We start from the raw sequence: 23976 nt of genomic DNA on the forward strand, positions 1-23976 counted from the left end.
CATGAATATATAGGCTTGTTGTATTGTGCATATTCCGTTCCGCTAACGAAGGCATTTACATTATGCAGAAAGGTCTGCTGCTGGAGAATAAAAGCAAACTATACATATTATTCCCAGTTTAATTAATATATGTATTCGTCTTGTGCTGGCGGCTCCATTCTGTGTTAGTATTATTATGAGAAAGGCATATATATACCGTCTACGTTTTAATCACATGGAGGGGATGACTGAGCTCTCTTTGATGTTTTGCAGACTATTATGAATTGTAATATGCATTTGCTTTTTAGCCAAACTGCGGGTCCATTAAAACCTGTTGTCAAATTATGCATGCTTCCGTTCCATGTATACAAAAAGACTCGTTCCCTTTTTTGGCTATAGACATGTAGTTACAGGTCTCCGTGTTTAAAAGGCGCAAGTTTTCTATAGGTTCGGAATTACAAATCAGAACAAAAGTACGAGGCTGCTGGGACTATCGATTATTTCTCAGACTCGACTGTTGTGATGTATGTAGTTAGTGCTGCTATTTTTGTGGACTATACACGTCGTTGTTGATCAACTAACTGACTTGGCAGAATCCGCCCCGGCGATCGATAAATACGGCGAAAAAAGAATCACCGTATATAAGACGTACTGCTCTCCACTTTGTGACGTCATAACTTTTACCGTGATGAATCAGCCGGATCTCGCTTATTCCTATATATTCTTTGTTACATTTCTTATCTAAATCAAAAATATTGGACGAATACCTAGTACTTCAACTGCGATCAAGGTGGCCATCATTTTTCATTCACGTTTCCTTATGATTATTATAAATCTCCCGCGTGATGTCATTTTCGATGATTGTACTACTTCCGTTGACCGTAGAATTCTTCGAGTTCAAAGGCTTTCCATAGAGTTACGACGTTGAATGCTCCTCTCTCTAATATTACGAGGCAATAAATCACGACGTAATGGCGTGGCCAACTACATGTTATTACACCTAAACACTTTTCAACTGCAAGGTCCTTGTGTGACTTGGTCGCAAATCGTTTCCTACATTCTGCTGCCAAATTGACGTGCAATCATCCAATTAATGTAGTAACCACCGCGATTCAAAGTATACAACGCAGAAAAATGGATTGGGAATTTGAATTAAATGTATTTTCTATTTTGCATCAACATATTGAATTGAAATTAAATTGGAAATGTTATGTCATATAGATTGAACTAAAGACTATAAGAAAAAAACTAAAAAATAAAGATGAAAGAAAACATTTTGAAAAGTCATGGCGTCATTAAATGTGTAAACATTTGAAATTGAAAAGTTTAAATGTTAAGGCAGGATTCTGATGACCGAACGACAAACGACCGGAGTTGGGCCTATCGTCTACCGTAGCCGGACATCATGGGTGTCGGCGCAGAGTAGCTAGGAGCAGCGTAGGATGGCATTTTAGCTGGAGCAACGTAATAGGATGGAGCTGGAGCAGCCGGAGCAGCCGGAGCAGGGTACTGAGGAACGGGAGCAGGGTAAGACGAAATGGCGTATGGGGGATATGCAGGATATGAAGGAGCGGGAGCGCTGTAAGATGGTGCAGCGTAAGCAGGAGCTGGGGCATAGGTAGGCGCGTAAGTGGTAGGTGCATAGGTAGTAGGAGCATAAGTGGTAGGGGCATAGGTGGGTGCATAAGTGGTAGGAGCGTAGGTAGAAGGGGCATAGGTAGAAGGAGCATAAGTGGTGGTAGTTTCGTAGGTAGGAGCTGGTGCGTAATAAGGAGCCGGAGCTGGAGCGACGTAAGGTACTTTTACGTAGTGAACCGACGTTTTCGTGTGTACGTATGGTGCAATAAGTGGTGCCTTGTAAGGAGCCGGTGTGCTGTAGGCCGGTGGAGTGTAGGCCGGAGGAGTGTAAGCCGGAGGAGTGTAGGCCGGAGGAGTGTAAGCCGGAGGAGTATAGGCCGGAGGAGTGTAAGCAGGAGGAGTGTAGGCAGGAGGAGTGTAAGCCGGAGGAGTATAGGCCGGAGGAGTGTAGGCCGGAGGAGTGTAAGCTGGTGGTGTGTAAGCTGGTGGACTGTACGCTGGTGGGCTGTAAGCAGGTGGGCTGTATGGAGCCGGAGTTGTAGTATAAACGGGAGCCGGAGTAGTGTAAACCGGTGTAGTAGTAGCTGGTGTAGTGGTAGTATACTCTGTAGTGTAAACCGGTGTAGTAGTGGTGTAGGCAGGTGTGGTTGTGGTATACTCTGTAGTGTAGACCGGTGTAGTAGTAGTGTAGACGGGGGTAGTTGTTGTGTAGACCGGAGTAGTGGTAGTGTAGGCAGGTGTAGTTGTGGTGTACTCAGTCGTGTAAACGGGTGTAGTAGTAGTGTAAACCGGTGTAGTGGTAGTGTAAACTGGTGTAGTGGTAGTGTAAGCCGGTGTAGCTGTAGTGTACTCGGTCGTGGGAACGGGTGTAGTGGTGGTATACTCTGTGGTGTAAGCTGGTGTAGTTGTAGTATAAACTGGAGCCTCTGTAGTGTAGACTGGAGCGGGTGGTGCCGGAGTGTAAGATGGTGCATAGGTCTCGCCCTTCTCGTAAGCCACGTTAGCCAGATGACCGTAAGGTCCCGATTCGTAAGTGACCACCTGGGTGTTGCCATCCGGAAGAAGAGTTTTGTACTCTCCTACTGCCGTATCTCCATCGATGGTTTCTTTCTTGGAATGCTTGTTACCATAATAGTCATCAACAGCGTATTCGTAGCTCACCTTCACCTGTTTTCATTCAATAATAAACACAAATTAATATCTTAAATCTAGATTTGTGTTTGACCATTCCATTTTTACTTTTTCGTAGGCTGGCTCGACGTAGGCAGGCTCGTAAGATGGAGCAGGAGTTTCATAAGTAGGTGCTGGAGTTTCGTAAGAAGGTGCGGCCGGTGTATAGGTTGCCACTGGAGCCACGTAACTAGTACCTTCTTCGTAGTTGACATTAGCCTTGTGTCCCTCGGGTCCCGATTCGTAAGTCACCACTTGCGTCTTGCCATCCGGAAGGAGAGTTTTGTACTCTCCAACTGCCGTGTATTCAACTCCATTGATGGTTTCCTTCTTGGATTGTTTGTTACCGTAATAGTCGTCGATGGCGTACTCGTAGTTGACTATTTGTTTCTGTTATTCCACACAATTTTGACATTTTAAAAATTTCGCGGTAATAAGAATAAAAAGTGGAATTAATCTAATTATTACCAGTGCGTAACCGTCGCCTGGTGGGGAAGTATCTCCGCTGACTGTGTAACTGGCCGGAGTGTAGTCGGATCCGCACCAGCTCAAGCTGATGGCGGCGCAAAGCAGAGCAAGGTGCAGAAAGCTTTTCAATTGTATTCCGTACATCCTAATAATAATAATTCAATCAAAATATTAAATAGAGAGTGGTGAAAATAGAACAAGTTTTTCACCAATAGAAAGGTTAACTTACTTTGTGGTTTGGTTTTACAAGTGCTGCTGATCGAGAGGAGTGAAAAGTACTTGTTACTCTGATGGATTGCTGATGACAGAATATACTTTTCTATCGTCAGGTCCTAGCCTTATATAGTCAATCTCATTTGCTGCGAAACGTGTTTGCGCATCTATTAACCTTGAGCGCTTCGCGATTTACTTTCACCTGTCGACGTTGGTGCAATTACAATCCGATGGCGTATTGATCGGCCAATTATTCAGACATCCAGCAGGTATAACAAAAGGGATTTCTCCGAACTCTTTTCCCCCCATTGGCGCGGTAATATTACGACCATTTTGCGAGCAGGTATATAGGTGAGGGGACTATATACTTTTATACTCAAGACGAGTTGTTGATTTGAGCCCCAGATAATAGAAATATGCATGAAAGACAAACCGAAACGTTGCTGCTTACACAAAAAGAAACTTATCGCAGATTATGTTACGCAAAAGAGGAATTTTTGAATAAATAAGAGCATCGATCGACCATGTAATCGGAGCTGCAGTGTAATAGCAAACGTACACCTACGCATTATTCCGTCTCGAATAAGAGAAGGAATGTCAACTAAGAATAATTTGATTGTGTCTGGTATACACATTTGTTGACATATAAAAGCTAGAGAGAGAGTCATTCGAGAAGGTCATCTTTTTTATTGTTGAGTGTGCTTTCCTCAAAGTTGATTTGATGAACAATAGCTCCAAGTTTCTTTTTTAAAAATAATTACGCATATAACAAAAGATTTGCGCTAGAAGACAATAAAAAGGAGAGCTCTGCTGTGGCCATTCTATAAGTAGAGTTTGAAGGGCGACTTTTGTCTGTAAAAATACAAAGACATTTTGTTGAAAGTCGCATGGATTTCCCCACGGATGGTCCCTTTTGCTAATTAAGACTATATAGCATCTAGAAGATTCTGTATGCACGCTAGATTTTGTAACAGTGCACCTGGAAGAAGAGAAAGTACATTACATGATAAAGAAATGGCCCAATTAGTCTAAACATATCAAATTATAGGACATTATTTGCAATTAATTCGAAATATCGTGTAGAAACTTACACACCGATAACAAGAATTCACATTTCCCGACTCGTGATTCAATAAATCGTTCAATAATTTCGTCAACAATATGATGTATATGCTCAAATTCTTTATTCAGTGAATACCGTAAAAACGTTTCGCGACTGGTATTTATACAGAATGCGGTTTATACATTGTTTTTAAAAAATGGAATTAAGAATGCAGGTGCATCTTATTGCGAATATGTCTGGGTTATTTTATCAATCAATTTGATAGGGTTTCGTGTATAGGATATTATCCAGTAATAAACCTCTAGCCCAAGATATTGCTGTATGAATAGACTTGGGAGAAAGGCGTTGAATAGCCGTACGAGTATCCGGCCGGAGAAGCGGAAGAATGTCCAATCGGATTGTATCCCAAAGCTCCGAAAATCGGAGATGAATACCTTCAACAAAATAATGGGACGGGTGAATTATTAAAAATGTTCTTCTAATTACTGTACTTGTTCTTCCGTGTTCTTCTTTGACTATGTTTGAAAACATTCTCCTTTATATAATAAAACTTAATTTACCCATTGCCCCCGGATACTCCGGCTCCGTAATTATTGCCGCCTCCAAATCCTCCATAACTTCCTGTATTGTATCCAGCTCCTCCGCCATATCCAGCACCTCCGCCATATCCAGGCCCTCCGCCGTATCCAGCTCCTCCGCCATATCCAGCCCCTCCGCCATATCCAGCCCCTCCACCGTATCCAGCTCCTCCGCCATATCCAGCCCCTCCGCCATATCCAGCCCCTCCGCCGTATCCAGCTCCTCCGCCATATCCAGCCCCTCCGCCGTATCCGCCAGCGAATTGGTTGAACATCCCCCCGTAGCTGGCGCCACCGAAGCCAAATCCAGATCCATACGATCCAGCAGCTCCCAAACCACCTATACACACACATTGAGTGATCATATCATATCATATCATAACAGTTATTTTTAATTATTCCGTGCGTGAGTCACGCAATGAGCTGTTTAGACTATGTTATACCTGCTGCGATGGCTCCAGCTCCGTAAGGTGCGGCACCGAAAGCACTTGCTCCAAATCCCCCGTTGCCAATCACGCTAGAAAATCGAGAAGTGGCTGGTAAAGGTAATCCTTTGCCGGCAGTCGTCGCCTGTATAGAAAAGTTCAATTGAAATTTTAGTTTCGCACATCTTTTCATGGCAAATTGTGTAATACAATACCTCTCCGGGAGCAGCGGGAGTGTAGTCTACTTTAGCCCGGTAACCGCCTTCGTCTGCAATGTAGGTAACCGTCTGTAAACGTCCATCTGGTAAAAGGACCTTGTACTGGCCGTTAACGGCGTTGCCCGGCCCGCGATTTTGCTGGTGAGATTGCTCATTTCCGTTGAAATCGTTCACGGCGTACCGAAATCCACCAGCTTCCGGTAATCCGGCCTGTTTTTTTTTTTTTTTTTTTTTTTAACGAGATGATTGAATTGAACCAGTAAATATCGATTGGAAACCACCGCAAGATTTAATTATCTTACCTGAACCACGGCCGCAAATCCAACAGCGAGGAAACACTGAAAAATAAACACAATCAATAAAGTTGAGGTATTATTTTAGAAGGTCTACGATCGAATCGATTACATCACCGAATGAAGGAAAAATGAGTTATATTAAAAATGGAAAATGATTTCTAAATAAAACTTTACATAGAATAACATGGTGGCTTTATCCTCAACTGCTCTGGACATCCGTTGTTAAGTGATTGAATTCAAATCTCCGGACCCGACCACCTTTTATATCCTTTTGATCATTTTTCTCCATGTTTCTTTTCACCAGGAAAAAAATGATATCTAGTCTTCATTGTCCGACAGCTAAATCCGCTACACATGCGTTTGTCTAACAAGAAAAGAAAAGGGGCCATAGAGAGACACTCCTTCATCTCTTGAGGTAGTAATAATAAAGGATACGAAATAATATTAGCCAATCTCCACAGCTGTGCGTTTGCGTGTGTCGTTCCGTCTGAGACAGAAGGAAAGAAAATGAAAAGTGAACGCGTTCCACACGCTGAAACAGGAGGTGGAAAGGTTGACAAAAGTTTGTTTCTACAGAAAAGAGAAAGTATTATGTTGCATGCCATCATCGTTGATCTGACTTATAAGTCTAACTCCTGCTGCGTGGGCCGGAACAGGGATAAACTATATCGTACACATAGAGAGACGAACCTAGTAGCTAGTCTATATTAGCGTGTAGCACTTTCTAAATCAAATGAGTCACGAGCCATTCCTATTAGCGTACGTGTAATATCACTGCACATAATTTAGGAAACCGGTATAATACCGCGACTGGTAAAGTTATTAAAACAACTTGATGTATACGCGGAAGAGGATATGCTGGAAACTTGCACATAGAGACGAGGAAATCCTTGTTATTTCACTCAAAAGAATAAATGGAACGCCATATCTGAATGGGAAAACAAATAATAGAACTGGCGACGTTATGTCTACAGTATATAATTCAAGGGCATATTATTTGTCGTGTTTCCCCGAAAGTTATTTCCGGTTGATGAAATCAACATTTGTCATCCGCGATGGAAAGCCACAAGGAACTATAATATAATGAAATCCCCCCTTGCTGTCAAGTCCGTGATGTCGACTGCTGCTGCTGCTGTCGACATATTCGCCAAAAAGGGAATTCAAGGACTTTGAGCAAAAATGTGTTATCTCATAGCAGGATAGTGCGTGTGGCAATCCTTGGCGACAGTCGCATGTCTGTCACGAAATAAATGTTTGTGACCTTTTTCTCGATCGCATGCATTCCAATTCCACTCTCGATTATACGACGAAAAGAGAAAAGGCATCAGCCGTTCGAACAGCATAAATATGGGAAGAACGAAATGTTTGCCCCATGACGCTGGGGGAGTTCGTGAGAGACTCCCGCGTGCTGCACACTCATCAACGACGGTTCTATTATAACGATCGCATTCTTTTATAGTCTCTGAGCTAGCGAACAGATCTATATAGTGCGCGATGCCCGTCTAATATCAGACTGTAACTGTCATCTTACGTCGCCATAATGGATTTATAGTTTGCCTCCCAGTGGGAGAAGAACTCTGTACAAAAAAATAAAAAAATTGTTCATCACCCAAGTTTTATTGAAGACCACTTCATTGAGAAACTAGCCCTCCGTGAATCATTCATTTTGACGACGCGCGTGATGACTGGGAAATTATAGATTTATAGGGCATCGTGTGTCTCACAGCGCTTCAATTCTCTCCTATGGATATACTATGGATGGACCGATAATCAATTGATTACAACTCGGTCGATGCTGTGTGGAAAGAGAATGTGAGAGTTGCGAGTCATGCGCTGAAATGCTGTAGAGCGCCAAATCGATTATATATTCGCTCGTTATAAGTTATCAGATAATTTCGTTCCGAACAACAAAAGCTTTTTAAAAATGGGTCCGGTGTATTGCAGTTCAATCAATTTAGTTTCTGTTTAGTCTGTCGACATTCGACGAACGAGTACTTTAATCATATACCGTGTACTAGTCCCTCTGTTGATTGGGGAAAGTCAATACTAATAGGCGAAACGGGCTAAGGTGTAGGGTGATCTATAACTGAGAATGGGGCCGACTACCCGAGGTTCTCTGGTGTAATCCGTGTTGAATCGAACGCGGCCAGCTCGGCTGCTGTAAGTTGGATAGGCCTCCAGCCTGATTGGTGCCATGGACCCGAGTCTCCTGGTGCCTCTCTTGACAGTCGGACGTTCATGATCTTCATCCGCCTCACTTGCATCATCGCCGACTGATGGAAGATCAACTTGTTCAACATCAAGGATATCCTCCTTGGTAACGGCGTCACCTCGCCGCAGGAGCGGACTCTGTCCTTGCGTCTCTTCAACAGCGGCCATTTCGGCATCAGCATTTTTCTGGGCGGCAAACGGGACAACGTTGAATGGCCCGGGTCTTAATGGCCCTTGCTGCGGAGGCGGCGGGACGCCAAGGCCAGCTGTGGTAGCCTCTCCCGGACGGCCAGGAGTGTAATCCACTTTGGCCCGGTAGCCGTTCTCGTCGGCGATGTACGTAACCGTCTGCAATCGGCCGTCGGGCAACAAGACTTTGTACTGGCCGGTGACTGAATTGCCGACGCGTCTCTGCTGGTGCGAATGCTCGTTGCCTTTAAAGTCGTTGACCGCGTAGCGGAATCCATAGTCTGCGCTAGCGGCGACAGCAGCAGGTGGGAGAAGAGGCTGTGCATAAATGATAGGGACCCCGCCTTTGAATGTGTGATGCAAACGAAAGTGAAACCTCATCAATTATTTCATTACCTGGGGACGGACAGGAGCTAAAAGTGGCGCCGATTTAGATACTGCCGGTGTTTCGACTGGGAGTTCATCACACTGAGTATAGGCGGCCATGCAAATCAGCAGAAAAATGCCCTGCATAAGGCATTATAATTTAGTATTTTAAATCATTCTGAACAAAAATCTAAAATGAACTTAAATGTTTCATACCTTGACGGAGAGTTCCATACCGTTGAAAATGAAAGAAAGCTTAGCTGGGGACCTAAATCGATCCAAGTGGTTGCACGTTCGGCTTATTTAAACATTTCCGACATCCTCTAGGTACAGGATAGAGTACGCCCACTCTCGGTACTACTATACACGATAAATCCCGCCTCTGCTATCAGCTGAAAGTATATTTCAGAGGATTTATGATTACGACAAGTCCGGTAATGTCCAGCTCCTTTTTGTGTGTGTGTTATCCGACATCACAAATAACCTTGGGAACTCGTTACACAAAAAAGTTGATTTCCCTTTCAGACGCTTTGGGGTTTTGAAAAGAAAAGGAAACGCGCGGCTGCTGAATGGTAGCCTACTCTTGATGGTCGCCTTTTTTCTTATTGTGAATATGAGGATGTATGGCATCACGCGACGACGCGACAGGATCGTGTCACAACCAAACAATAGCGGATTGGGTCATACATATATGCCGTCGATCTAACTTGGAAGAGAATTGGAGGAAGAGGGTTGGACTTCTTCTTAGTTTACCGGAAAACAGTCTGGGTCATTTTACCTGTCAAGGATTTTTTCAAGGAAAACAAAAGGCGCTCGTTTTGAACCTCAATTGTTATCCGTCTATGCACTGGTTAACCCTTCGTCGGTTGCGCAGTTGACACACATAACAAAGGGAAAAGAGATTGGGAAAATTAAATCCATACAGGCACTTGACTTGTGTTCTAATTTATACTGTATTTTTAAAAATAAGGGTTGTTCCAGTTATTGGTATTTGCAATTAATTATAAGGCTCTTAACTGTGGGTATAGACTTGGCCGTATTAGAAGTTATATCTTCCTTGGGCTCTAATCAGGTTTATTTTGCCCATTTAAACTGACGTTTCCAGCATATAACCAGATTACGTTTAGTATGACAGGTCTAGTTTTATAAGAAGTTGGCCGACGGTGTTTATGACATTTTTCGTATCATAGTTACTAGCGTTCCAACTTGATTCGATTAATTTAGTTTCATTTGATATATTTTTTATTTTTACCCAGTCATTTTTTTAATTCTATAAAAAAATCGGCAATTTTTTTAGAAAACTTTTGAGTCAATTTCGCAAACTGGCAAATGAAAACCGGGCCATTCCAGATTGCAGACTACAATTTAACGAACAACAAATGAAACGTCATGTTTTTCTTCAATTTTTGAGAGTGTGAGAAAATACTAGAAATCATCGATACACAACTCCAAGGAAAGGGTTTGTGCACTTCACAATGGACATTCTAGTATTTTGACAGGTATGTTTGTCTTAATTTTGTAAACCTGAATGTAAATTATTTTGTAGTGTACTGTGTACAAAGCTATCAGAGGCAGTCACATAGCTTTTTTTTGTCAGAGGCTGTACTGAGAATAAGAAATGATGAAGGCTCATTTTCAATATTCCAGATTGCTCAAACTGAACTGTGTTAGACACCCAAAATTACGAAGCAAGTTAACCACAATTTCAAATTGCCATTGGAAAGTTGTATTTATATTCAAACCGACAGAACTAGACAGAAAGATTTTTAATATATGCCTTAGGATGGGGAGTATATAATAAAATTCTAAAGTTGTTCTACATGTTCCATGTACAGGTATTTTGAAGACGGGAAGAAAAAAACATAGCTGAAATGAAACTGAAATCAAGACGAGAATTAAAATTGTGTTGGCCCATACAATGTTGATAACGGAAAGTATACCTGTTGTTTAATAAAGACCGGCGAGAGGGGAATAGCCACCGTACAAGCCGCGACCATAGCCGTAGCTGCTGCCGTAACTAAAACAAAAAGGTATCAAAATCAATTATAATTTTGATATCGCGATTATAATTGTTTATTATAATAAGTTTGAATTTGTTTACCCGTAACCACCGTAACCACCGTAACCCCCGCCGTAACCCCCGTAACCACCATAGCCGCCGTATCCTCCGTACAGAGCGGAATTAAAACCATATGGGCTCGCGCCATAATAGCTAGTTCCGTAACCTATTGAGGAGTTAATTCAAATGAATTAATCCAAACGACTATTTATTTAAATCGTTTTTCAATTTCCCTTACCGTAAGGACTGATACCGTAGCCTCCGCCATAGCCTCCGCCAAAGCCTCCATAGCCTCCATATCTATTCAAAGGATAGCAATCATTTTAAATCATACCGAATTAATCATCGTGAATTGTCAACTTTTATGAATTACACACCCGAGTCCACCCAATCCTAGACCACCGTATCCGCCGTATCCACCATAACCTCCATAACCACCGAGAAATTGGGCGGCGGAGAATTGGATAATAGCGAACAGACACAGAACCTAATTTTTACAAACATTTATTGTGATTGCCATGAATAAAGTGTAATTGAGCCCGACCAAACAGCATCGGTAAATTTACCTTGACAAGAGCCATATTTGTTTTGAAGAAATAAGCTGCGCTGCTGGCTTGCCGAAAGCTGCTACTGAGACTTTGCTGCTGTTGCTGCTAGGAAACTGATGCTGTTCGGTCAGTTCTGAGCGGCTTTTTATCGGACTAGACTGTCCATCAAGTATCAAAGCGGGCTCGAGAGAAGGAAAAGAGGCTGAGGCTTTCACAGGTGTCATAACCTATAACTTGGCATTCGAATGGTCAATAGAGCTCCCAAAAACAATCGTCGCGTGTCTTTCAATATTATTCCTGATATTCAAATGTCCTTAGAAAGAGGGAGGAGCTGTAACCCTTTAGCTATATTGACTTTTATGATCGGGATTATGTTTTTTGAGGGGTTTCAAAGAAAGATTGTACAAAGTCTATGCCTATTGTGAAAAAAAGAAAGTTAGATATGACTAAATGTTTGCTGTGAAAAAAATGTCTGGCCATAAGGGCGACAAAAGGAAGTAGGAAAGTCTAGATGATAAGGAAAAACTAGAACAGAGCAAGAGGAACCAATTCTAACAGGTTATTGAATAAGAGGAAATGTCGAACACCGCTGACAGAATTTGGACAGGTATAATAGTACATTTGATTTTAGGCCAAGGCATCAGCCGAGGTTACGGGAACGGAAATTTTGAACTTACGACCAGCAGTTTATTTGGGACTCCTTTCACTCTCGCTGTGTACATACTTCAAATTTGAAATTTATTAATTCGTTTATACTTGATTTTAATATTCGATAAAAGATCTTGTTTATATTCAGCATGAAGAAAATACCGTAATCTAGACGAAAAGCGAGTTTCGCTCGTTAACATAAGCAGTTTATAGCCAGGCTAGATTATATATTCAAGTCATAAAAGAAATCGCGGAAGTTGAAAACGATGTTGATAAAAACTAACGCACGAATTCCGTTTGCTAAAATTGAGTAAAGTTCCTGGTTCAAGTTATTGGGTTTCATTTTATTCTATTTAAACTAATTGGAGAACGACTTTTCTTTTAGCTTTCCTATAGACTTAATGTACTTACAACCTATTTTATTAAATTCCCGATTCCCTTTTAAAATTAATGATCTAAATAGGATTGTAAAGTGTAAGACTCTTTTAAGCTGTTAAGATCGTCGTCAGACGGAGTTTATAGAACGGAATCAATGCTACCTAAAATTTATGTAACACAATTAAATTGTTGAAAATTCAAATTGTAATTGATTTATTTCTTCCAGCAGACAATCTGTCAAGGCAAAAAATATATACTGAAAACATACATAATCAGGGCATCTATCCCGTTAGATTATCTATCCTTGATGAGATTCCACAAGCTTGAACACATAACATAAAAATAAATGACGCTTATGATTGGTTAGTGTTGTTGCATTATGTAACGACCCTTTCACGTAGATGAGTGACGACAAAATCAGTTGGGAAACATCGTACCGGACGTTGAGAAAATTGAGAAAACAACAAAGGCAGAATTTCTTGGGAAAGCAATTAGGAATCGGATTTTTTAGCAAACAGAGCATCGGTCGAAGGATAAGGGAATAGTGGCCGTCCGTACGAATCTGTCACCGAAAGCAGATCGCTAAACGGTTTTCCGCCGTACGGCCCCAGCGTTGGTCTAAATCCACCGTTGTAAATCGGACCTCGATAATTATCGAATGCGCCAAACAAAGTGGGTGTATAAGACTGCTGCTGCTGGTATCCGCCGTACCCGAAAGATCCTCCGGCTATATTTCCTCCGATTATATTCCCACCGACTCCGGCATAATTGAGGCCGTAAAACGATCCATACGCCGGCGATCCATAGAGCGATGAGCCGACTAGTGGCGGTTGCAGTGGGAAATCCAGACCGAAACCTCCTATACCACCAAAGTTTGGTTGATAGGGAGGAATCAATGGGCCTCTGTTGTTGTAAGATGATCCAAATGCTGGGACGAAAGAAGACCCGTATGACCCGGATCCATAGGCTGGAGCGTAAGAAGACCCGTAAGACCCGGAGTAACCGTTATTGTAGCCAGTTGGGTAGTCACCGTATCGCTCTGCGTACGGTGATTTGCCATTATATTGAGAAGTATAAGATGATCCGTATGATGGTATGACGTAAGAAGGATAAGCTGATGTGGCGCCCTTGTTTGACGACTTGAAAATGCTTTTCATCCATCCTTTGGCTTTAGGAGCCTTTGGAAGGATCACTTGAGGTTGTCCATAGCCGTAAGACGTGACTGGGCTGATGGGAACTGGGACTGGAACGGATTGGTATTGGTTTCCGTACGACGCGTAAGAAGAAGAAGGTCCAGCCCCGTAACTTCGACGACTGCCGACTGCAGAGAGGTCGGCCAAAGCTTTGAATGCTTGATCTTGCGAATCGTCCGATAACGAAAATGTGCAGCAGACGGCCAAGAAAATCAGCTGTAATGAAAAATGAATTTGTTACTGTCGAATTATAAAGTGTTAAGACTTTTAATGCCGTTTTACCGTGCTGATTACACGATGAGGATCCATGATGCGGATGAAGGTCGGCCAGTAAATGATGAAAAGAAAAAGATTTTTAGTGCCTTTTATAAGATTTCAAGGGACAAAAAAGTAACTAGTTAACCTGGTTTTACATGAACGGAGAAAGCGGGAGTGTCCTATGAAAATGAAACTATCCAGACGGATTTTGCCTTTGAGAAAGAGAGAGAGCAGGAAGCTGCTTTGGGACGAAGACAAGCATCTAAGAAACAAGAACACTATGCTGCGTGGAACGGTGGAGAGTTACTTCCTCTAGAGATCAGTGCGACCCTCCCTAAAGGTCCGGCTTTGTGCAATAATTGGGACAAGGAAACTTACCAACTTATGTGAAATCTGTAATAGCTTGGTGTAAAAAGCAATGAAAGAAAATTCAATTTTGAATCCAGTAGTATCCCGTTTTTTAGTCTTATCAAGACCTGTATCCGGTAGCCTATTTATTTGGATGGAGAAAGCCGAGATGATGATTATGAATTCCATAATCGATATTAATCGGCGTCCGCATGATGTAGTCACGACGAGTCAGGACAGATGATTTTCCAAGCGGCCGAGAATCGTTCAATCGTAGCGCTCTTTTTCTTATCAGCAACGTTCGTCTTATTCTTATAGATAATAGCTACTTAACTGAGTTTAGCAAGCATTTCAACTTATTTTATGACTAGTTGTATTGTTTTATCTGATTTTGTTGATTTTCACAAATAAATGCTTTGTTATTGGTCCCGTTGCTCTAGTGACTGACATCCTTAATGCACGATTAATATACAGCAACCGATTTTCACTACATAGAATAAAAAATAAAAGATGGTTTATATTCACTTTTGTTGTAGTGATTTTGTGAGTTCTTAAACAATACATTTTTTGCCGTACTAATGCAATAAGAAAAATTTAATTATTTGCATGCAAGACAAGGAAATGTTCACGCAATTTTTAAAAAATGGTAAGTGTTAACTGTTAAGTGTAATCAATCAACCTCAACAGACTGTTGTGACGTCATCATTAATTGTTGTGGAAAATTAGTTTATGTAGTTTAGCACTTGGTTGATAGGTGGCAGCAGTTTGTAAACGGGTAGAGAAAAACGCTTGTTCATTTGATCCCCATATTTCCGCGTTCATTGAAATATAAAACAATTAAGTTAAGTATTAACGAAAATTAATTTTGTAAGTGTATTTATTTCTTAAGAACTGAATGATTCAACTGAATTTTTATTCAAGGCATATATGATGTATGCCCAATAGGTAACTTTAGAACTCCCATCACTTTCAATTTCCTGCATTTCCAAGTAAAGTCCTTAGCCTATTTGTAAAATCCCTTGGTATGATTTGTGGGTTACTCTGCTAACTGTGTCTCTATACTGTCTAATTAGTAATTACATTTATCTGTGAATACGGCGTTGCCTTCCACCATCTTCTCTTGTTACGACAATTTGATGTGGAAATATTCCCGATCCGTTCAGCGGAAGTTGAGCGCTGGCGATTAAACCGCTTTTATCCTTTTTTGCGGTTTGGATTTAAGGGGAGGGGGTCGATTGATAAATTCTAATCGATATCTTAAGTAATTAGACGATTATAATAGTGTCGTCTGCATCTGCATTTCGCATTTTGTTTTCGTTTACAATTACAAGTAGTATAAAGATACAAGCAATACAAGTTTTGAAAAGGAGACTCAACGAAAAACGGAACGATAACTTTTCTGGACGTAATTGCACGGAAATAAAATTACAAAAAATGTGATCATCTTTGACTTCATCACCGTCAACTTTGGTGTCGCAGGCTCGCAGCTTTCCATGCTCTCCAGCATGCTCTCCAGTCTCCATGCTGTTTGGCAGGTAAACGCTCAAAATAAAATGGGATGACTATGGGAGCTTAAATAGAAGAGTTAAAATTTATTGTTCCAAGTTTTTGAATTGTTACTTCCTAACTAGCATTATTTATCCCATTCAACCTTTTCCTCTTTGCAGATTTGAGGCCTGAGTCAGCCATTGTAACAGCAAAGTTTTGCTTGTGCTGGACATAGTGTTTGACTGTTGACCTCCTGTCATCAGGAACAATCACAGTATCATCGGTTAGGTAATAAATTTTTTACTTTTATTAACCTTATGTGACCTGCCAAATTTTGCTCGATGACTTGCATTAATTCTGTGTAGTTCATGGAAACCTTCAATTCTCCTGTTTATTAACAATTAGTTTATAATGTTACAATTTATTCCCCTGATTTACAAATTCTGCTATCTTGTTTTCAACTTCTTCTTGACACTTTTTATTGTTTCTGTAAATATTTTTCGTAACTCATTGTTGAAATTTTTTGTACAGCATCCTGTTTAATTGGAGAAACCTCCAGTGTCGGCCGAGTTAAGGATCTCTTCAAATCCCCTTTCTTTAAATGTCCTCGTGTACGCCCATGTGAATGTGGGTGTATTCACGAGGACTCTCTTTGACCCTTTTTCCTATCCCTCGATCCTGGTGGTGTGGTGGATTCGAATTTTCTGTGGAAGGATGGAGCACCTGGATGTGGATGCCTGGCTGTACTTCCCAGGCTTCAAGGTAGGACAAATTCATTTCTATCTTTCCTTTCTATTTATTGAGTGGCGTTTATTATAAATCGTTGCGGAGTACGGATTAGGATTATTCCTGAGCCATGCGTTGAAATGGTTTCATGGTTGAAACTGTTTCATCTTGCTGTTTGTTTTTTTTCCAGTCAGGGTTCATTAAATAGCTCACGTGTAGAACCACTGCAGATCAGGCCTCTTTTTTTACCTCGTAACTTTGTTTGTGGGTAAACAATCAAATTCAAAAACTTTTGAACTTGAAACAATTGAAGCAAAGTGAAACTTGAACAATTTGTTTTCACCAAAATTTGCTGCCACACCGGCACTTTCTGGTTTACGTGTGACGTCGACGTCGCCCGTTGGCTAAAATTAAGTATTAACTTAATACTAAATTTTTTATTTTAATGAACGCGGAAACATGCGTTCAAATGAATGAGGCGTTTTTCTCTATCCTTTTTTTAAATCAAGCTGCAAACTGCTGCCATCTATCAACCAAGTGCTAAACTACATCGACTAATTTTTCACAACAAAATTTGAAAGTCGGTGTAACATCATGGTTGCTCTGTTGGCTGTTAGATCTCGCTCAGTGTTCACAATTTTACAGAGAGAAAAAAATAATAGTCGTTGAACCGGTGCCCGTTTGATTGTATTAAATATCCCTCCCCCTTGGGTTTCCTCGGGACGAACGATTCACGACTCCCCCTTGAAGAACTCTCTCCATTATAAATAAATACGCCGTGTCTTTTTCTTCTTTTTTTTTTTATTTTTTCGCTGCTCGTTGTTGTTGTGAATAGAGGAGGTGCGTAACGGGCGACGGCGTGTAATGACTTGCCTTATATGGGCACAAAGAGAGAAAACGCCGCCATCACCTCCTCCAGTGGCTCCTTTTTCGCCCGGCTCTCGCGCCGCTCTGCCGAGATGCCGTGCGCGGCCCCGGACGACAATTTCTCAATTCCCACAAGGTGTTTTTTTTTTCTTCTTCTTCTTCTTTTCTGTGCTGTTGTTGTTGTCTTGTTGTTCTCTTCTTCTTCTTCGCCTGATTGTCGTTGTACTTTTCTCATTCTTCATGCCTCTCTTCAGCACTTAGACGACGACCCAAAGCCGCCGATGATGATGATGATGATATCTGACGGGGGCTCTTATATTCTTCTTCTCTGATTATTGTCATTATGTACCGCGAGAAAGAATGGGAATAAAGAGGATGATCTCTCCATCGTCTGTTTTTTTTTTCGGGTGATAACATTTCAAAATGAATGCGACGACGATTGCCGCCGTATTTGATTCACAACATAAAATACAACCCGGTGATTATCCGTTCAACTTCCGTTCGTCGTCCTCGATTGAAATCGACAACTTTAACCGGCCCTCTTATTTAGTTGAATCATTTAAGGGTTATACGACACTTCTCATGAAGCATTTTGAGCTGCGAATAGATAGATAACATCAGCTGATGTGTGCAAGTGAAGACCGAAAACAATCGTGAAAATGTCGGCCGTTCGTTCCCCTAAAAAGTTTCTTATCTTCTGTCGTAGACGTACGCGCAATCCACATTTTACTGTTACAATAACGAGCTGGATAATTAAACAAGTACTAACCCAGTATTATATAAGATAAATACCGGCTGATGAATGCAGATTGCGCAGCCACCCAACCTGCTGTGTAAGCAGGTGCTTGATTTATTCCAAAAGTCTCCGCTGCTGGGTCGTTAAAGAAGAGAAAATTCCGCGTGAATTTTCGGTAGTTTTATTTTTTTTTATGATTTCGAAATAATTCAAAGGAGATTTTTTCTTTTCCTCCAAGGTTTACAATTTGTCACCTTTAACCATTTTTTTTTCTCCCCCTTGTCTACGCATATCCAACAGCTGTTGTAGGCTGTGAATGGCCGTTTACGGTGTCACCTCACAGAGTGTCGACGCTAATTAGCGTCGAGTCGCCGACGTAGGTATATTACTCTCCTCTCTGACTCTCTCCATATAGATGCGCATAGAGAGACACACAGAACTGGTATAAAATGATTACTAAATAGAAGGGGGAGGCGGCTATAAGTCCGTCTTATATTTATGGCGGAGGCTAACACAGTACATATGAAAGAAGATGGAGAGAGAGAGGCAAATGATGATGATCTGTGCTGTGTGTGTCTTGTCGTGACGGGCCAATTGTTATGTCGTAATATACCCGGCGCGTTGTGTTTCCTGGTCAATTAACAAGTTTGCCCGGGCCGCGTTGGATGATCATCCGACACCTATAGGCGGCGCGTGAAACACAAGAGATAGTCTCTCTCTCTTCTCCGACCATCTGAGAAGAGAGAGAGACGTAATTGTGGCAGCAGTATATCTACGTGTTACAGCACCTAGGCTAAATGTATACAACTACCAGCGGCGGTCATGTTACATAGAGTGGCGGCAAAACAATCTTTCTGAAATATATATACTCTACCTGCAGTATATATATGAGAGAGAGAGAGACCTATGCGTATCACAATCTTCTTTTCGTATAATATTTATAGCCGACGAAATCCAATGCGGCGGAGTCTTATATATATTAGATGGTTGAATATGCAAATTGACTAGCTATGTTGCCTGTATAGTATACCATCGGCGGGTTGCGCCTATATAATTTGAGAGGGCGCGAGCATCACGAATAGATTTTCAAATTTCCCACCGCAAAATAAATCTGGAAAAGAATAAAACGTGGAATTTTCGATTTTTTCTTCCATCGACTGTATCAAAGTGAAAGAAGAAGATGATGAATCAAACCGGAGTCTTATCTTCTTTCTATTCGCATTTACGATATTTTATTACAGTTGATGATTCTAAATATTCTACTCGTGTTCCAGGAAAACCATCAAGAGATATATTCACTCTTGCTGCCGCTATTTTTACTGATGAGGTAGATTTGTCTAATTGGTCGGAGGAGTTTCGGATTATCCACGGTGCATCAGCTTTTGTGTGTTGATGATGACGTGAAATTCCACTCTCCTCTTATTTTTATTTTTTCTCCTCCCACTTCTTCGAATTCTTGGAGATTAGCCCGAGCGCATCTCGGAATTGCGCAATAAACATCAGAATAATCGCTGTGCCTACACGAAGAATTCTGGCGATTCAATCTTTTTTATTTATTTTATTTTATGAGACTTTCTAGCGCAATTATTACCGGCAAAACTTGATGAAACGACCCAGACATGGCTTCAAGATAAATAGCAAATATTCAAGTAAAAATGGCTTTTATTTTCCCTAACGGTTTGTTTGTCTAAATATTAACAAAATGGTGTAGAGAGAGAGACCAGCAGGCGCGGCCAGCAACGCTCTTTTGAATGTCGGTCAAAGTTGACTGGGCATCATCCGTTTTTTTTTTTGTTCTAGCGCCAAGAAAAAGACACTGGGTCCCTCCATTGTTGGGCTGCTGGTCTTGTTTGACAAGGTTTCCCAGGCATTAACAAACGCCGCTCCACCTTAGACACAATGCCCCGAAAATTAGTGCCAGATTGTGTTACAAGGCTGTAATTATGCATTCACAGACCTATGTATGGATAACAGCATCAACCAGCTAATAATCTAAGAATCAATCCGTGCGGTGTATAGATTATTTTTTATTTTTCCCCTTATATTATTTGGTAAATTATCGGAGTGAATCTGCGCTTTCCCCCTGGACCCTCTTTGAAAACATCAGAAAACTGCTGGCGCTTTAAAAAGAATTGTTACACATTTTTACGAGCTATTTTTATACAATCCTTTAGACTCCTTTTTTTTATGTCGCTCTAGGACGAAGAGAGAGAGATATTAAAAATACAAACACCTGTTGCTTTGGCTGCCCCGCTGCCCTGGTATAGAAACTGCGCGATGGGTGCGATGGAATTACTACCGAAAATGAAGAGATATAACTTGATAATCTCCAGGTCAATTCCAGTATGTCTTATTATAAGTTTAGTTTTGCTGCTGTTTAAGAGTTATATATACAAGATTGGCCTGAATTATTATTTACACAGTCGATTCGAGACAGACACACAGCCAACAACTTTCGCGCGATTTCACTTTTATCGCGTGAATTAATTATTGCCAACGAGATTTTCCCGACAACAACTTTTTTTTAGTAGATATTCTTGTTTCAAAATTTTTTGGGGGGGTCGAGACTACTTACTATATAAGGATTCCCGCGTGTGTCACTTCATCTTCCACCTCCTGGCACTAGTCTGCGTATTCTAATATTCTTTGTTCATACAAAAAGAAATCACGTAATAATGATATACGGTCTGGCACATCGCTCAATTCTGATTGATTCGCAGCCCAAAGGTTTTTTACGTTACGTGTAGCGCGTTACACAATTTCTAACTCGCTAATCCACATCTAAAGCATACGAATCGGATTGAATTACATACTACACGGAGTCGACTAGATATACTGTACTACTACTAGACGGGAATGAAATTTAAGAGGCCCGTGGATAGGACCCAGCGGTGTGTCCATTATAGAAAAGAACAAAAAAAATTACAACATTGTGATACAATTTCAAATGGACGAGAAGGAAAAAGAAGAAAAAACAACAACAAGAGAGCGGCTCCATGTCTGCTGCGGTGCTCTGTGTGTGTGTGTGTATTAAATGCTATCCTACTAGTATACTACATATAGAATCCAACAGGCATTTAAAAGTATAAAAGAGCCCAACATTGGCGGGGCCGGCCGGCCACCATCTATCAGCTCTCTCAACACCTGACAGGCCCCTCGAGCTGTTTCATTCATAATTATCGCACGTCCTTTTGTCGCTCTTTTTCATCCCTCTCGTCTCTTATTCCATCCACACACTTGATATAGCCTTTATATGTATATAGTACACATTTCCCCCTGAAGTCTCTCTTTTTAAAAAAATCCTTATACTAACAGCGGCTCTCCTCTCTTGTGTTATTCCCACCTTATATTCCTTTTCCAGACCTTTTTGTGTCTCTAATAATAAGATGAAGATGTTGTCTACTTTCGTAACGATGTGTAATAAGAGCGTTAGATATCCCCAGTCTCTCCCAGCGACAGCCCCCCATGTCCGAAAAGTTAAAAAGAAGTTTTCTTCATTTAGAAGAAAGAAGAAAAAAAAAACAAATTTTGATGACAATAAATCATCGTCGGTTTCATATTGTCACGCGATATCGCCTGCTGAACTCTCGAGCAGCCGAAAACATTGCAGCTCATTTGCTCAACCATTTCGCTGCTGCTGCTGCTGCTGCCTGGGTATAAATAAATAAGCTCTGCGCCTTTTTTTTCTCAAATGCGCACACAAGCGGAGTTTGAACTGGGAGAGTTAGACAGATATAAGTGGGGCTCTGTATATATCTCTGTGTGTGTGTGTGCTGGGTAGATATGGACGACGGAAGCTTTTCAAGCTTAGTAACAAGGTTCTAATGGCGTTGCAAGCCCCACAGCTACCGCATCTCTCCACCGGTTCCAATTCTCCTTTGATTTTTCATTGCTCGGCATCGTCCATAAGGAGAGTGTGATGAGCATTTGTCTACCTCCAATATGTTTTTCCATCAGGTGAATAGGAAAGAAACGAAATTTGTTTTGAGAGGGGAGAACCTTTAGACACCCACCCACCACCATCAGCCCCCTCCTTTTTGGCTTTTGCCCTTACTATAACATGCACCGGCGGCTAGTTGATTCGGTACATACATTCGGAGAGAAGCAACTCGGAGTAAAGAAAGAAAAGAATAAAGGAGATAGAGAGATAGAAAAGATGAAGCCGACAGTCTAATTACAAAGCGGTGTCCCTTTATGTGTGTCTGTATGTGTGTGTGTGTGTGTGTGTGTGTATGTATGCTCGGTGGGAGGAGGAGAGAATCAAGCTAGAGAAAAGAGCAATGGAAACCGCCGCGCCATCATTACACACAACACACAAGCTAGACCCGGAGGCCAGTTGGAAAAAGAATAATACATCTTAAAGGTAAAAAGAAGAAGAAGAAGGAAGATAGAGGAAAAGAAAGATATTATACACTATTCACACTCGGTGATAATTGAGACCTCATTCATCATCGCTTTGATCGATGGGTATAGGAGATGTGTGAGCGCCACCATCACCACCCCCCAATCCGCTCCTTTTAGAACAGACACCTGGGCGCGCGCTTAATTTATTATAGATATGTGCGGCTTTGTATTTATATATTTTCTTTTCGAGACTTTGGTGTGTGGTGCGGTGGTGAACTGGCCAGTTATAGGCAATATGATTGCTGATTCGTCCGTGTGTCTATATGGTGTGTAGCCATAATAGACTCATTTTCTTGAATGTTTGCCCCATTTTTCGGTTAATATCGAAACATTTTTTTTTTACCTTTTTGCGGATGACCCCAAAAAATGCGGATGACTAATATCCATTCCGGAATAATGCGAGGCACTTATTTTCTGCTGTTCTAATTTGATCGACCCATAAATATTGATTTCAAAACACTCAAGTATAACGGTGCCATTTTCCCGGCGTATCGTATACATTTGAAAAACGATGTGTATAATCATCGTCAATCAAAATCTCTAGTAAATAATAACGAGCTGATATGTTTTTGTTGTGTGTGTGTGTGTGTATACACAAAGCCGGTGTCTATATACATTTCTCATATCAACCTGATAACATCTCCACGAAGAGCTATGGTCAAGATGTGTCTGGATTAGTTGGCGGCCATCACGTCTTATATAATCAAGTGTACAGTATATATCTAGCATGTAATAATAATAAGAAGAATGCATGTGGCTCTTGGGCGTTGAGTGTGATAGAGACGTGTAAAGAGAAAGAGAGAAAGAAGAATATATAAAAATAAAAAATAAAATAAAAAAGGGATGCCGTGAAGATATAATTGGATTCGGGCGACTGCTGTTGTGCGCCGCTTGCAACCGCTGATTTATGTCGGCTAAGTGGGCAGCTCCCATTTTTTTTTTTTTTTGTAGATCTATACACGGGATATATACATGTAAATAAATATGGTAGACGCTTCGTAACGAGTTAATTTCCCTCTTTTTTTCAGTCCCCCCCCCTTTTTTTTGTTACCTAGTTCAAGATTTTCAAATTTATTTGATTTTTTAATTTGAGGCCGGCGGCGGGAAATTTAAAAGTTCGCCAATTCGGTCGAGTTAATTTCCGATAGTTGATCGATCGAATCGATTGAGCCATCACGCCAGCCAAACAACGGAAATAATAAATAGTAGCTGCTAATTGAGATATAATGAAAATGTTGTTTATACAACTCACGAATTCTCCTTTTTTTTCGTTTGAATCTGGAGGCGGGTATTTTGAATCTCGAACTAGCGGGAATTTATCAAAGAGCGGGATATAATCTGAGAACAAGAAAAAAAAACAAAAAACAACTATGCACGCATAATCAAGCAATGAATTGTAATTTCTAATCTTTTTTGGGGGGGTTTTGGCCGTTGGTGTATATTTTTTATACCCGAACAACAACTGACTGGCTGCTGTTGTTGTGTGTGCGTAATTGGCTCCCAGAACTGATACCTCCCCTCCCACCCGACCCTTTCCCGCATATAATACGGCGATGATGAGATATGTGA

General features: G+C 41.1%; 5 protein-coding genes and 1 long non-coding RNA gene across 7 annotated transcripts; 1 reads left to right on the forward strand and 5 right to left on the reverse strand.

Annotated features, from left to right (window-relative positions):
• Positions 1–1207: 1207 nt before the first annotated feature.
• On the reverse strand, positions 1208–3516 carry LOC124342649 (proline-rich extensin-like protein EPR1). Of its 2 annotated transcripts, none has more exons than XM_046795717.1 (5): positions 3425–3516; positions 3196–3340; positions 2797–3117; positions 1582–2724; positions 1208–1551 (listed from the first exon to the last, which is right to left on the reverse strand). In XM_046795717.1, the coding sequence occupies exons 2-5, from the start codon at positions 3337–3339 to the stop codon at positions 1360–1362; spliced, it is 1800 nt and encodes a 599-aa protein (XP_046651673.1). In that variant the 5' UTR covers position 3340; positions 3425–3516; the 3' UTR covers positions 1208–1359. The 2 variants fall into 2 exon arrangements, with proteins under 2 accessions (XP_046651673.1, XP_046651674.1); XM_046795718.1 differs by having other exon boundaries at positions 1208–1548; positions 1579–2724.
• Positions 3517–4575: 1059 nt separating this feature from the next.
• Positions 4576–6253, reverse strand: LOC124342794 (glycine-rich cell wall structural protein 2-like). Its single transcript, XM_046795960.1, has 6 exons — positions 6163–6253; positions 5995–6030; positions 5690–5902; positions 5493–5619; positions 5032–5389; positions 4576–4905 (listed from the first exon to the last, which is right to left on the reverse strand). The coding sequence occupies exons 1-6, from the start codon at positions 6202–6204 to the stop codon at positions 4773–4775; spliced, it is 909 nt and encodes a 302-aa protein (XP_046651916.1). The 5' UTR covers positions 6205–6253; the 3' UTR covers positions 4576–4772.
• Positions 6254–7908: 1655 nt separating this feature from the next.
• Positions 7909–9033, reverse strand: LOC124342814. Its single transcript, XM_046795991.1, has 3 exons — positions 8971–9033; positions 8785–8895; positions 7909–8706 (listed from the first exon to the last, which is right to left on the reverse strand). The coding sequence occupies exons 1-3, from the start codon at positions 8986–8988 to the stop codon at positions 8035–8037; spliced, it is 801 nt and encodes a 266-aa protein (XP_046651947.1). The 5' UTR covers positions 8989–9033; the 3' UTR covers positions 7909–8034.
• Positions 9034–10461: 1428 nt separating this feature from the next.
• Positions 10462–11518, reverse strand: LOC124342897 (keratin-associated protein 19-2-like). Its single transcript, XM_046796107.1, has 6 exons — positions 11380–11518; positions 11191–11300; positions 11052–11113; positions 10856–10979; positions 10695–10771; positions 10462–10631 (listed from the first exon to the last, which is right to left on the reverse strand). Exons 1-5 carry the CDS (start codon positions 11392–11394, stop codon positions 10702–10704), a joined length of 381 nt encoding a protein of 126 aa, XP_046652063.1. The 5' UTR covers positions 11395–11518; the 3' UTR covers positions 10462–10631; positions 10695–10701.
• A 1065-nt stretch (positions 11519–12583) lies between these two features.
• LOC124342785 (shematrin-like protein 1) lies at positions 12584–14503 on the reverse strand. The gene is made up of 2 exons (XM_046795947.1): positions 13863–14503; positions 12584–13796 (listed from the first exon to the last, which is right to left on the reverse strand). The coding sequence occupies exons 1-2, from the start codon at positions 13887–13889 to the stop codon at positions 12879–12881; spliced, it is 945 nt and encodes a 314-aa protein (XP_046651903.1). The 5' UTR covers positions 13890–14503; the 3' UTR covers positions 12584–12878.
• A 1017-nt stretch (positions 14504–15520) lies between these two features.
• On the forward strand, positions 15521–17646 carry LOC124342976. Its single transcript, XR_006919051.1, has 5 exons — positions 15521–15591; positions 15666–15721; positions 15861–15962; positions 16206–16436; positions 17236–17646. It is a non-coding gene; the product is annotated as an uncharacterized LOC124342976 (long non-coding RNA).
• Positions 17647–23976: the final 6330 nt, after the last annotated feature.

The sequence above is a fragment of the Daphnia pulicaria genome, chromosome 6 (assembly GCF_021234035.1).
Source record: "Daphnia pulicaria isolate SC F1-1A chromosome 6, SC_F0-13Bv2, whole genome shotgun sequence".
NCBI classification, from domain to species: domain Eukaryota; kingdom Metazoa; phylum Arthropoda; class Branchiopoda; order Diplostraca; family Daphniidae; genus Daphnia; species Daphnia pulicaria.